A 13,835-nucleotide genomic window follows, 5' to 3' on the forward strand; every position below is an offset into this window, starting at 1 on the left:
TAAGTTGAGTGAGTGAGGCAGATGCAGTATAATGTGAGGTTATCCACCTTGGTGGCAAAAACAGGAAGGTGGATTATTATCTAAATGATGATAGATTGGGAAAAGAAGGGGTGCAGTGAGCCCAGGGTAATCCTGAGAGTAAGAATGTAGATGCAGCAGACAGGGAAGAAGGCAAATGGCAAAGCGAGATGATTGAAATACATGAGCAGGGATGTCTTACTGCTGTTGTACAGGGCCTTGATGAGATTATACATGGATTACTGAGTGCAGATTCGGTCTCCTTATCTGAGGAAGCATGTACTAGGTATAGAGGGAGTGCAGCAAAAGTTTACCAGGCTGATTCCTAGTATAGAGAACAGCTGTCGCTGTGATATTATAGAATCCCCACAGTGTGGAAACAGGCTATTCAGCTCAACCAGTTCACACCAACCCTCGGAAGGCATCCCATCTGAAATCAATGCCCTGCCCTATCCCTGTAATCCTACATTTCCCATGACTAGCCTACGCATCTCTGAATATTATGGGCAGCTTAGCATGACCAATCCACCTAACTAGCACATCTTTGTACTGTGGGAGAAAATTCTCGCAGACACGGGGAAAGCATGCAAACTCCACACAGACAGTCGCCCGAGGGTGGAATCAAACCCCAGCCCCTGTGCTGTGAGGCAGCAGTGCTAACCACTGAGCCACTGTGCCGCACTAATGTAAGAGTAGAAAGAGGCTTGACAGGGTCAGTGCTGAGAGGGTGTTTCCCTCATGGGAGGGGTTAGGACCAGAGGGCATAGTTTCAGAATAAAGGGGTGCCATTTTAAGATTGAGATGAGAAGGAATTTCTTCTCTCAGTGGGTTGAGTGTCCTTGCCAGAGAGTCCTATGGGGACAGTGTCCTTTTATATATTTAAGGCTGAGATAGTTTCTTGAACAGTAGGAGAATCAAAGGTTACAGTAAAGTGGATATGAGGGATATCAGATCAGTCATGATCCTGTTGAATGGTGAAGCAGGCTCAAGGGGCTGAACAACCGACTCCTGCTCCTATTGCTTCTGGTCTTATGTTTATGTTTCAATAAAGGAATGCAAAGTAAGTGTCCCAATTTTGTAAATTTCAGAATTGTAGATTTCCCAAATGCAATAGTTTTGACATTTTCAGTGTGCAATTTCCTCTGTGCTTTATTCATTCCCAACTTTAGGGTGGCACAGTGGCTCAGTGGTTAGCACTGCTGCCTCACTGCACCAGGAACAATTCCAGCCTCGGGTGACTGTCTGTGTGGAGTTTGCACATTCTCCCCGTGTCTGAGTGGGTTTCCTCTGAGTGCTCCGGTTTCCTCCCACAGTCCAAAAGATATGCAGATCAGGTGAATTGGCCATGCTAAATTGCTCTTGGTGATAGGTCAATTAGTCAGAGGGAAATGGGTCTGGAAGGGTTACTCTTCGGAGGGTCAGTGTGGACTGGTTGGGCCGAAGGGCCTGTTTCCACACTGTAAGGAATCTAATCTAATCTAATCTAATCTTAATAACAAGTGTCTGGATGCACTGGACACTGCATACGTGCTCATTAGCAGGGAGGTGGTAGTGATGTTGTAATATCACTAGACCATAAATCCAGAACTTCAGGCTAATGCTTTGGCATTGGGTTTGAATCCCCCCATGATACAAAATGAAATTTGAATTCAATAAAATTCTGGGTTAAAAAGCTAGCCTATAGCACCAACATAAGTACTGTTGATTGCCATAAAAACTCCTGTAGTTCACTAATATCCTTCAGGGAAAGAGCTCTGCCATCCTTACCTAGTCTCGCCTACATGTGACTCCAGGCTCTTGGTTAACTTTCTTGCGTTGAAACTTCTTGTGACTGATACAATGTGCTGTCATTGATTTGTATCTCCATCTTCTTCCTCTAATTAGTGTTTGATTTTGGATATTTTATTAAAATGTTTGGGAGAACTCATGGTGTCCAATTTCCTTGCTAATTCACATATGTCCATTTCCCCATCTGTATGGGGAAGGGCCTGTTTCCACACTGTAAGGAATCTAATCTAATCTATTCTAATCTTAATAACAAGTGTCTGGATGCACTGGACACTGCATACGTGCTCATTAGCAGGGAGGTGGTAGTGATGTTGTAATATCACTAGACCATAAATCCAGAACTTCATAACCTTTTGTCAGAACAGCTGTTCCTTGGATTTTTAACACTTGACACACATCTACTTAAGAGAAAGTGAGGACTGCAGATGCTAGAGATCACAGCTTAAAAATGTGTTGCTGGAAAAGCGCAGCAGGTCAGGCAGCATCCAAGGAGCAGGAGAATCAACGTTTCGGGCATAAGCCCTTCTTCAGGAATGAGGAGGGTGTGCCAAGCAGGCTAAGATAAAAGTTAGGGAGGAGGGACTTGGGGGAGGGGCGTTGGGAATGTGAATGGAAGGAGGTTAAGGTGAGGGTGATAGGCCAGAGAGGGGGTGGGGGCGGAGTGGTCGGGAAGAAGATTGCAGGTCAAGAAGGCGGTGCTGAGTCTGAGGGCTGGGACTGAGAAAAGGTGGGGGGAGGGGAAATGAAGAAGCTGGAGAAATCCGCATTCATCCCCTGTGGTTGGAGGGTTCCTAGGCGGAAGAGGAGTCGCTCTTCCTCCAGGCGTCGTGTTGCCATGGTCTGGCGATGGAGGAGGCCAAGGACCTGCATGTCCTTGGCGGAATGGGAGGGGGAGTTAAAGTGTTCAGCCACGGGGCGGTTGGTTTGGTTGGTGTGGGTGTCCCAGAGGTGTTCTCTGAAACGTTCCGCAAGTAGGCGCCTGTCTCCCCAATGTATAGGAGGCCACATCGGGTGCAGCGGATGCTGTAAATGATGTGTGTGGAGGTGCAGGTGAATTTCTGATGGATATTGAAGGATCCCTTGGGGCCTTGGAGGGAAGTGAGGGGGGAGGTGTGGGCGCAAGTTTTGCATTTTTTGCGGTTGCAGGTGAAGGTGCCGGGAGTGGAGGTTGGGTTGGTGTTGGGGTGTGGATCTGACAAGGGAGTCGCGGAGGGAGTGGTCTTTCCGGAATGCTGATAGGGGTGGGGAGGGAAATATATCCTTGGTGGTGGGGTCCGTTTGGAGGTGGCGGAAATGACGAAGGATGATCCGATGTATCTGGAGGTTGGTGGGGTGGTAGGTGAGGACTAGTGGGGTTCTGTCCTGATGGCGATTGGAGGGGCGGGGTTCAAGGGCGGAGGAGCGGGAAGTGGAGGAGATGCGGTGGAGAGCATCGTCAACCACGTCTGAGGGGAAATTGTGGTCTTTTAAGAAGGAGGCCATCTGGGTTGTTCGGTATTGGAATTGGTCCTCCTGGGAGCAGATGCGGCGAAGGCAAAGGAATTGGGAATATGGGATGGCGTATACTATAAACCGACTGACTCCCACAGCTACCTAGATTACACCTCTTCCCACCCTGCCCACTGTAAAAACGCCATCCCATATTCCCAATACCGAACAACCCAGCCTGACCTGCTGCGCTTTTCCAGCAACACATTTTTAAGCACACATCTACTTAAGTCTCAAGAATTATCAAAATATTTTTTCGCAGTTCGTCCCTAACCAGGTCTGCTTGTCTTCATGTGAGGTTTCCTCCGGGTGCTCTGGTTTCCTCCCACAGTGCAAAGATGTGCAGGCTGAATGGATTGGCCATGGGAAATTGCACATAATGTTCAGGGATGTGTAGGTTAGGTGCATTAGTCAGGGGTAAATATAGTGTAGGGGAATGGGTCTAGGTGGGTTACTGTTCAGAGGATTAGCGTGGACTTGTTGGGCCACAGGGCCTATTTCCACACTGTTGGGATTCTAATTCTAATTCAATTTCAATTTCCTTTTTTTAAAGTCTAAATGCCATGTAATCTATTTAAGCATCTCATCCTTATAAGATGCTGCTTTTATTTCTACCTTCAATTTAGTCATTAATTTTCTCAGTGGAGACGTATTCAAAGATTTTGCATAATCCACTGTTACATTTTCTACTCCCAAAAAGGGCTTAGCAACAGTCAAAGCCATTTTGAAATATACTTCATAACGATTCCTATTTTTAATTTCAGCATCTTCATCCATTTGTTTTTTAAACATTTACAGATCCCCGTTATGTTCAATGGATTTCTGATCAGCCACTGAACATAGTCATACAAGGCTCCATTACATTTTTAACAAAAGAACATAACTTTATTATCCAAAAGAAGATATATCACACAATTTGGAAATATCTTATAAACAGCAAACAGGAACTATTCAGCAGTTTTCCTAGCAATATCCTTTAGAGAGACACAACTCCTAGTGACATATCACTCTCATCTTCACTCTCTAATTTCTTACTCAACTGGTCAGGTTGTCAGTGTTTGCTTTCAACAGCTTTCTGCACATCCAGCAGATGTGACTCTCTCCATCTCCTCTGAGCTGCGGGCTAACTCACTGACTTTTCTCACTGACATCTCAGTAAACAGCTCAGTATTTTTTCCCCAGTTCCTCTGACTACTTTGAGAATACGAAAGCACACGTGTGGTATGATATTGTTTTCTTCTGAACTGAACCTACTTCCAGCCTCATTCGCTGGGTTGTAAAAGCTGAAATTAGCAAGCACTTCAATTCTCTTATTGGTAGCTTATCTAGTCATTTAGCTTAAGGCACATGGAGATGTTGTTTTTGACCACTGCTGAAACCAAATGAGTTTTTTAAAAAAAACGTCACCGTCACAGAACTGAAAACCAAAAGTTCATTTACCTATGCTTTAGAACCCAAGTTCATATAAAATAACGATATAATATAAAGCTTCATGGCAGGTAAAGGAGGCAGTGTCTGGTGAATGTTTGGGCATGGACAGCATTGCTGGGGCACTAAGGGAGTAATGAGGTGAGATTGGAGATACCCCGAGTGATAATTCCTTTTCTTGCAGCTGTCTGAAACAACAGCAGAGTCACATCTGATGGAGAAAGAGTTGGAGGAGCTCAAGACCCACAACCGTAAGAGAAAGTGACAGACTGTGCAATGAAACTGACAGATGCAGTGAGAGCTGTGCATCACTGGGAGATGGGACAGAGGACAAGTAGCTGAACATCAAGAGGAAAAGATTGAAATGTGTGTAGTATCTCTTTGGAGATACCTGAATTCTTGCATTAAATCTCCAGTTGGGCCTAGGAAGTGGAGTCCATCACCCAGCAGGCAGCATCTATTTGCTAACCCTGCAGGGGAAGGAGAAAGAGACTTTCTGGAGACAATTGACTGTCATAGTTTCACAGAGCTTTCCTTCTATACCATCTGTTGAATGAGTGATGTGATGTCGCTTTAGGAACCTTATACCCCACACACTTGTAGCTCAAACTTTCAAGCAACATTCAACCAAACAACTGTCAAACTTTTGAAGCCAACATCGAAAGGATTCTGAATGGACTGATTAACAGAAGCATATGCGTTCGACCCTGTGTTCTAATATGTAGGGTTGTGACGAACTGTTCGTTTCAGACTCCTGGCAACTGTGTAGGACAGATATTCATTGCGATTGGCCAATAGTTTCACCTTGAAGCTTCCCCCCCCCCACCCCCAAAAGAAATTGCAAATGAAGTGTGATTGGGCAGTGATCCCATCTTGTATCTTTCTCTTCCCTCCATCCTCACCCACAACAGAAGTTTGTTTCAATGTCTGCCTCTGAATTGATATTTATTCTAACTTTTCTTGTTCTCGTTAGTTTCCAGCACTTGGCTTTTAAACTCCTCTTCAGCCCAGTGAAACATTTTCATTGCATCCTTTAATGCTGAGATTTGTGTACAAGTGTCAGAGACTAAATTCTGTGGAAATGCTGGAGAAACTCAGCAGGTACGGCAACATTGGGAGCGAGAAGCAAGAGTTAACATTTTGAGTCTGATATCACTCATTGGATTCAAATCCTTAACTATTTTCTTGTCCACAGATGTTGGCAGACCCGCTGAGTATTCCAGCACTTTAGGCTTTCAGCATTCACAGCACTTTGCTTTTTATTAAATTCCCTGAATCTGAAGATGCCCCAACACTGAGAGTGTATTGGGAGGTTGGTCATGGCATAAAGTGTTGCACTGAGAACTGGTGTTCACTTGCTCCTCTGATCAGGTGAACCGGAAGAATAAGAGAGAAAGAGGCAGCATCTTGGTCCCTCGAGCCCATTCCACCGCTCACTCAAATCAGGGGTGATCGGATTTCTGGCCAAAACTTTGCTTTCCTGCCTGCTCCTCCATTTCCCTTGCTTCCTCATTCCACGTCCAAATTTCCACGGATGCACACTCTTGTTTCCTCCAATGATTTTCTGTAACAGTCAAAAACTATACAGAACAGAAAATATGGACCAAATTATCCGTCAACTGCTGCCTTTTTATAGGCCTAGTATGTTGGGGATGGGATTTCTTAATTTCTGATCCTGTAAGAATGGTTCCAGGATTGGAAGTCAACCAGCACAAAGTATAACTCAAAGCCTTTGTTTCTCTGTAATTGTTGCTGTCTCTTTCAGTTTGTAATTAAAACCAATGGATTTCAAAACACTGTCCTCTGACTCTCATTAACTAGAGACTGTTTCTGCTATTAGGGATAGGGTGGGGGGTGGGCTTGGGTGGGATGCGCTTCAGAGGGTCAATATGGTCTCAGTGGGCCAAATGGCCTGCTTCCACACTGTTGACATTCCATGATCCTATCCGGCCTCACAACTCAAACTCTCCAGTCTCGGTAACATCCTTGTAAGTCATTTTTGCACCCTTTCCAGTTTACCAACATCCTTCCCATTGCAGGCCAACCAGAATTGTACGCAGTACAAATGTGGCCTCTTGTACAGCTGCAACATGACGTTACAACTACTGTACCTACTGCTCTGGTCGATGGGAGCAAGTGTGCCAAATGCCTCCTTCACCATCCTGTCTATCTGTGATGCCACTTTCAAGGAACATATCTACACTCCTAGGTCTCTCTGTTTGGCCACACTTCCCAGGGCCGTACCATTAACTTTGTAAGTACTGTCCTGGTTTGTCTTACCAAAATGCATTACCTTGCATTTATATGAATTAAAGTCCATCTGCCATTTCTCAGCCCACTGGTCCAATTGATCAAAATTCCATTGTACTCTTGATAACCTTCTTCACTGTCCACTCAACAGCCAATTTTGATGTAATCTGCAAACCTACCAACCATGCATTCGTTATTATCATCGAAATTGTTTATATAAATGACAAACAACACTAGTTTCAGCACAGGCCTCCAGATTGAAGAACAATCCTCTACCACCACACTCTTATCTCCTAATGTCCAGCCAATTGGGTATCCCTGGATAGTTCTCCCTGGATCCAATATGATGTAACCTTACTAACCAGTCAATGGAATCTTGTTGAAGGCCTTGCTAAAGTCCATGTAGACAATGCCTATTGCTCTGCCTTCATCTATCTTCTTGGTCACTTCTTCAAAAGAACTCAAATTTGTGAGATACAATTTCCTACTCACAAACCTACGCTGACTATACCTAATCAGACCTTGCCTGTAGATCCTGTCTCTCCTAATCCCATTCAACAACTTATCCACCACATACGTTAGGGTTCAATCGTTTGTAGTTCCCTGCCTTTTCCTTGCAGCCTTTCTTAAAAAAATGGCACAACATTACCCACCCTCCAGTCTTCCAGCACCTCCCCTGAGGCTGTCGATAGAGACCGTGCAATTTATTCCCTAGCTTTCCGTAATGTCCTTGGGCTACACTCTGACTAGGTCTCAGGATTTATCTACGTTTATGCATTTTAAGATTTCCAGCAGCAACCCTTCTGTAATGTGTGCTCTTTTCAAAACATCATTATTTATTTCTTAAAGTTTCCTACCTTTCATGTGTTTCTACAGGTAAATACTGATGAGAAATATTTGTTTCAGGTCTCACCCATCTCCTGTGGTGCCACACATAGCCTCGTTGATCTTTAAGGGGCCCTATTCTCTCCCAAGTTTAGTTTTCCCTTTAATATACTTGTAGAATCTCTTTGGATTCTCATTTACCCTATCTGCCAATGCTATATCATGTCCCCTTTTTAGCTCTCCTGATTTCCCTTCTAAAACGTTATTCTATATCCCCTATAATTCTCAAGGGATTCACTTGATCCCTGCTGTCTGTGCCTGGTGTATGCCTTCGTTTAGCCTTGATATCTCTCATCACAGAATCCCTACAGTCTGGAAGCAGACCATTTGGCCTATCAAGGCCACACTGATCTCTGAAGAGCATCCCACCCAGACCTAACCCCTTTACTATCCCTATAACCCTACATTTCCCTAGCCTGCACATTACGGGTAATTTGGCATGGCTAATTCACCTAACCTTACACTACAGCTGACAGCTGAAACTGACAACCGGAAGCGGCAGGGACAGGCCACTATAAATGCCAGAGGAAACACCACAGAAGCGCTTCACAGGAGGCTCCCAAGCACTGAGGATGTCACCTAGACAGGGGACGAAACGTTTGCAGAAAAACTTGCAGCTCGGCGAACAGAACCACAGCAACGAGCACCCGAGCTACAAATCTTCACCCAAACTTTGAATATCTTATGACACTGGGAGGATACCAGAGCGCCCGGAGGAAGCCCACACAGACTTCCCGAGGCTGGAATCAAACCTGGGTCCCTGGCACTATGAGGCAGCAGTTCTAACCACTTAGCTGCTGTGCTGACAGGGAGGTCTGCAGCATGGAAATAGGCTTTTCAGCCCAACTTGCCAATGCTGTGCAGTTTTCACAATTTAAACTAATCCCATTTGCCTGCATTTGATCCGTATCCCTCCAAATCTATCCCACTCATGTACCTGTCTAAATGTTTTTTAAACTGAAATTGTACTCACTTCCACCACTACCTCTGGCAGCCTGTTTCAGACACTCACCACCCTCTGTGTGAAATAAGTGCTCCTCTGAACCCTTTTGTATCTCTCCCCTCTCACCTTAAACCTATACTCTCATTTTAGATTCCCCTACGTGGGGAAAAAGCACTCAGCTATGTACCTTATCTATGCCCCTCATGATTTAAAAGCTGTCTATGAAGTCACTGCAGTCACTCATCAGTCTCCTGTGCTCCAGGGAAAAATGTTCCAGCCTATCGAATCTTTCCTTATAATCCAAATCAATCCAGATAGCATCCTAGTCAATCTTTTCTGCATTCTTTCTAGTTTAATAAATCCTACTATAGACGGGCGATCAGAACTGCATGCAGTACTCCAAATGCGGCCTCAACAACATCTTGTACAGCTGTTGAAAAATGTGGTGCTGGAAAAACTTCAGGAATGATTCCTGAAGAAGGGCTTATGCCCGAAACGTTGATTCTCCTGCTCCTCGGATGCTGCCTGGCCTGCTGTGTTTTTCCAGCACCACATTTTTCAACTCTGGTACTCCAGCATCTGCAGTCCTCACTTTCTCCTAGTTGATCTTGTACAGCTGTGGCAAGATGTCCCATCTCCTATACTCAGTGGTCTGATCAATGAAAGCTAGCATGCTGAAAGCCCTCTTCACCACCCTGTCTACATGTGACTCCGCTTTCAAGGAGCTATAACTTGTACCCGCAAATCCCTTTGTTCTGTAACACTCCCCAGGGCTCTGTCATTAACTATGTAAGTCCTGCCCTGGTTTGCTTTACCAAAATGCAATACCCTGAATTCTTTGTTCTCTTTGAAAGCCTCCCACTTGCCAGACATCCCTTTATTTGAGTACAGCCTCCCCCATTCAATTTTTTAAAATTCCTGGCCTAACACCATCAAAATTGGCCTTGCCCCAATTTAGAACTTTAACCTGTGGACCACACCTATTCTTTTATATCACTATTTTAAAATGAGTATAGTTATGGTCACTGGTCCTAAAGTGCTCCCCCACAACATGTCAGTCACTTGCTCTGCCTTATTTCCCTATAGAGGAGGTTGGGTTTTGCCCCTTCTTGAGTAGGTCCATCTGCACATTGAGTGAGAAAGTTTTCCTGAACTTAACAAATTTCACCCATCCAAGCCCTTAAGACCATGACAGTCCCAGTTTTAGAATAGATTAGATTCTTCCCTACAGTGTAGAAACAGGCCCTTCAGCCCAACAAGTCCACACCAACCCTCCGAAGAGTAACCCACCCAGACCTATTTCCTTTTGACTAATGCATCTAGCACTATGGGTAATTTATCATAGCCAATTCAACTACACATCTTTGGACTGTGGGAGGAAACCGGAGCACCCCGGAAAAAAACCCACACAGACAGTCGCCTGAGGCTGGAATTGGACCTGGGTCCCTGGCGCTGTGCGGCTACAGTGCTAACCACTGTGCCACCCCAGTTGATGTTTGGAAGGTTAAAATTGCCTAGTATTATAACCCTATTATTCTTACAAGTATGTGCGATCTCATACAATATCGAACAGTACAGCACAGGAATAGGCCCTTCGGCCCACGATGTTGTGCCGAACATGATGTCAAATCAAACTAATACCTTCTGCCTGCCCTTGGTCCACATCCCTCCATACCTTTAATATTCATGTGCTTATCTAAAAGCCCCTTAAACACCCCTATCCGATTTACTTACACCACCATACCTGACAGCACGTTCCAGACACCTACTGCTCTCCGTGTTTAAAAAATACCTTGCCCTCACATCTCCTTCAAACTTTCACCCCTCACCCTAAATGCATGTCCCCTAATGTGAGACATTTCAACCCTGGGGAAAAAGATCCTGACTGTCAACACTATCTGTGCATCTCTTAATTTTATCGATTTCTATTAAGAGCCCCCCATGCCCTTCCCACCCACCCCCATTCCCCTTCCCCACCCTCTCAGGCTCCGGTGCTCCAGAGAAAACAGCCCTGGATTTTCCAGCCTCTCCTTATGGCTCATACCCTCTAATCTAGGAAGCATCCCAGTAAACGTCTTCTGCATCCTCTCCAAAGCCTCCACATCCTTCCTGTAATGTGCTGACCAGAATCATGCTCCATATTTGCTCCTCAATTTCCTGATGACTATTGGGAGGGGCCTATCGTACAATCCTATTAAAGTGATCACCCACTTCTTCATATCACCTTAGAATCCCTACAGTGTGGAAGCAGGCCTTTCAGCTCATCAGGTCTACATTGACCCTCTGAAAAGCCACCCCACCCAGAGCCACCCCACTACCCTATAACCCTGCATTTCTCATGACTATGTTATAGAGTGGAGTTTGACACTCCCCTAGAACTAAAAACAAAACACCCAAAAGGGAGTGCCTCCCCCTATAATCTGTTAAAAAAAAGTGTAAGAAGGGGTGTAACCCAATTTTTTTCAGCAACTTCTAGCGGTTAAGTGACAGAAATCCTTAACACTCACTTTACACTCCATAAGTAACAATTTATTTATCTAACAGTGAACAAATTTATTAAATTATTAACAGACTGAACAATTGCCCTCTAACTACTAACTATTCCTGAATAATGCAAGAAAATAATGGTATGCTGTTCCAATAAATAGAGTTCCCACTTATATAACAAAATAATAGAATTTAGTGTTGAAATTACAGCCAGCTTACGTGCCTTCTGGAACGTTTTTTTAGATTAAATTACTTACAGTGTGGAAACAGGCCCTTTGGCTCAACAAGTCCACACCGACCCTCTGAAGAGCAACCCACCCAGACCCATTCCCCTACATTTACCCCTTCACCTAACACTACAGGCAATTTAGCATGGCCAATTCACCTAACCTGCACATTTTTGGACTGTGGGAAGAAACCGGAGCATCCCGAGGAAACCCACACAGACACGGGGAGAATGTGCAAACTCCACACAGTCAGTCGCCTGAGGCGGGGATTGAACCCGGGTCTCTGGCGCTGAGGCAGCAGTGCTAACCACTGTGCTGCCCCTTTCTGTGTCTTCTCCACTCATCCTTCTGTCAGAAATGTTTTCTCTGCAGATTCTTCTGACAGGGCTTTAGATGGTGTGCCGTGGTACTGTGGTAAATAGTTGGTGCATCCTCTCAGAGCTGAGAGCTGTTGTCTCTTAGCAGATGCCAGTTAGCTCTGGGGCTCTGTCCAACTGCTCCCTTCTTTAATACCCATGATGACATATCACTTTCATGCAATAGCATTGGTCCTATGTTGTCAAAACCATCAGATTTAAATTTAATCAATTTTTGGTAGCTAAGGACCTGATTTAAATTAATTGGCTAATTTAAAACCTGCTGTCTTGACAAAAACTGCAACTTGGCCTTTCAATATAAAATGTTTAAATTCGGGTGCACTTGCAAACACCCCTGAGCTGCCGTTCAGACATCCACTGTTTAAAACTCTCTATGTACAGAAAAAGCACCATCTTTTAAAGGGACAGTGCAATGCTTTTCTCATTTTATAATTTTACAAACTTATTCACGTAGCCTGTACATCCCTGGCTACTATGGCAGTTCAGCATGGTCAATCCACCTAACCTGCACATCTTTGGACTGTGGGAGGAAGCCAGAGCACCCCGAGGAAACCCTCACGGACACAGGGACAATGTGCAAACTCCCACTCGAGGGTGCACTGTGAAGCAGCAGTGGAAACCACTGAGCTATTGTGTTGCCCAAATTCTTATTTCTCAGTTCCACCTATAAATCTTCACTGGATGATTCCTCAGGAATATCCTCTCGAAGTATTGCTGTGATGTTTTCCTAATCAAAAACACCACTATCCCCCATCTCTTGTCCACCCCTAACTTTCCTATAGCATTTGTACCCTAGAACATTGAATTGCCAGTCCTGTCCCCTCCTTAGCTATGTCTCTGTAATTGCTATGATATCCCAGTCTAATGTTCCTATCACTGACCTGAGTTCCTCTGCCTTATCTGTCAGGCCTCTTGCACTGAAATAAATGCTGTTTAATTCATCAGTCTTGCCCAGAGTCCAGAGATTACCACCCATAAGGTCCTGCGTTTTAACCTCCAGCCTAATTCCCTGTATTTGCTCTGCAGGAACCTCATCCCTTTATCTAACCGTATTGTTGGTACCAATGTGTACAACAACCTCTGACTGCTCATGCTCCCCTTTGAGAAGACGTTGAAACCGCTCTAAAACATCCTTGGTCCCGGCACCAGAGAACATTTCTGTTTTGCTTTAATGTGGCAGTGGAAATGGGGAGTAGCTTCTGAAGTTGCCTGATGAAATTTGTAGCTCAATGTACCTGCAAACAAACACAAGATGAATGGAAGGTACTGGTGGATAAGAGTTCAACGTTGACCGAGACACTGAGCAGTTTGTTATTCCACCCATTTCTCATTAACTCTCATTGGCCTCAGTTCAACATCACATTCTTCACTCACGCCTGGAGCAGGTTTCAACCCTGTGTTTTACTCAGTGAAGAGTCTGTCACAACAGTTTCTAATGAGATTGGTTTTGTAGAAATATACAGCACAGAGAGAGATCCTTCATCTCATTGTTCTTATAATGCCCTTTAAAAACTGATTGATTAATTCCATTTTCCCTCACAGCAAGTGTCCCCTTTCAAGAATAATTCAAAAGGATTATATCAAATTTTCTTAGGGAGAGCGTTGCATTAATTTAATAGTATCAAATGTACTGATTAGTGTTGGTGATAATAGTATCACATTGATTGCAATTATTCTGGAAACGTTTACAGAGGCTTGGATATTATTATTATTTAATTAAAGGTGGTAATGTCAGAAATTTACCTTCTACAATGTTTTCCAAAAAGATATGGAGTGGTGTCACAGGGCAGTAGACATTGAGCTGATCTAAGACACTAACAGTGGACATAAGTAGAAAATGAGAGAGTGGATCTGACTGGTGCATTTCTGAAACAAGCAGGAATGGCATCACAGTAGAGTGTGGGTGCTGGAAAAGCACAGCACGTCCAGCATCACAGTAGAGAG

At 44.4% G+C, this 13,835-nt stretch overlaps 1 protein-coding gene across 1 annotated transcript in view; it reads left to right on the forward strand.

The window, feature by feature from the left end:
* cby1 (chibby 1, beta catenin antagonist) overlaps positions 1 to 6,516 on the forward strand; it is a 60,276-nt gene extending 53,760 nt beyond the window's left edge. Inside the window, exon 5 of the mRNA XM_087978122.1 lies at positions 4,907 to 6,516. Coding sequence (XP_087834248.1) covers positions 4,907 to 4,987 — 81 coding nt within the window. The 3' untranslated portion in view covers positions 4,988 to 6,516. The remainder of the gene's footprint in view (positions 1 to 4,906) is intronic.
* Positions 6,517 to 13,835: the final 7,319 nt, after the last annotated feature.

Source organism: Chiloscyllium plagiosum, unplaced genomic scaffold (genome assembly GCF_037043375.1).
Source record: "Chiloscyllium plagiosum isolate Xiang-an unplaced genomic scaffold, Cpla_swu_hap1 HiC_scaffold_33, whole genome shotgun sequence".
NCBI lineage: Eukaryota > Metazoa > Chordata > Chondrichthyes > Orectolobiformes > Hemiscylliidae > Chiloscyllium > Chiloscyllium plagiosum.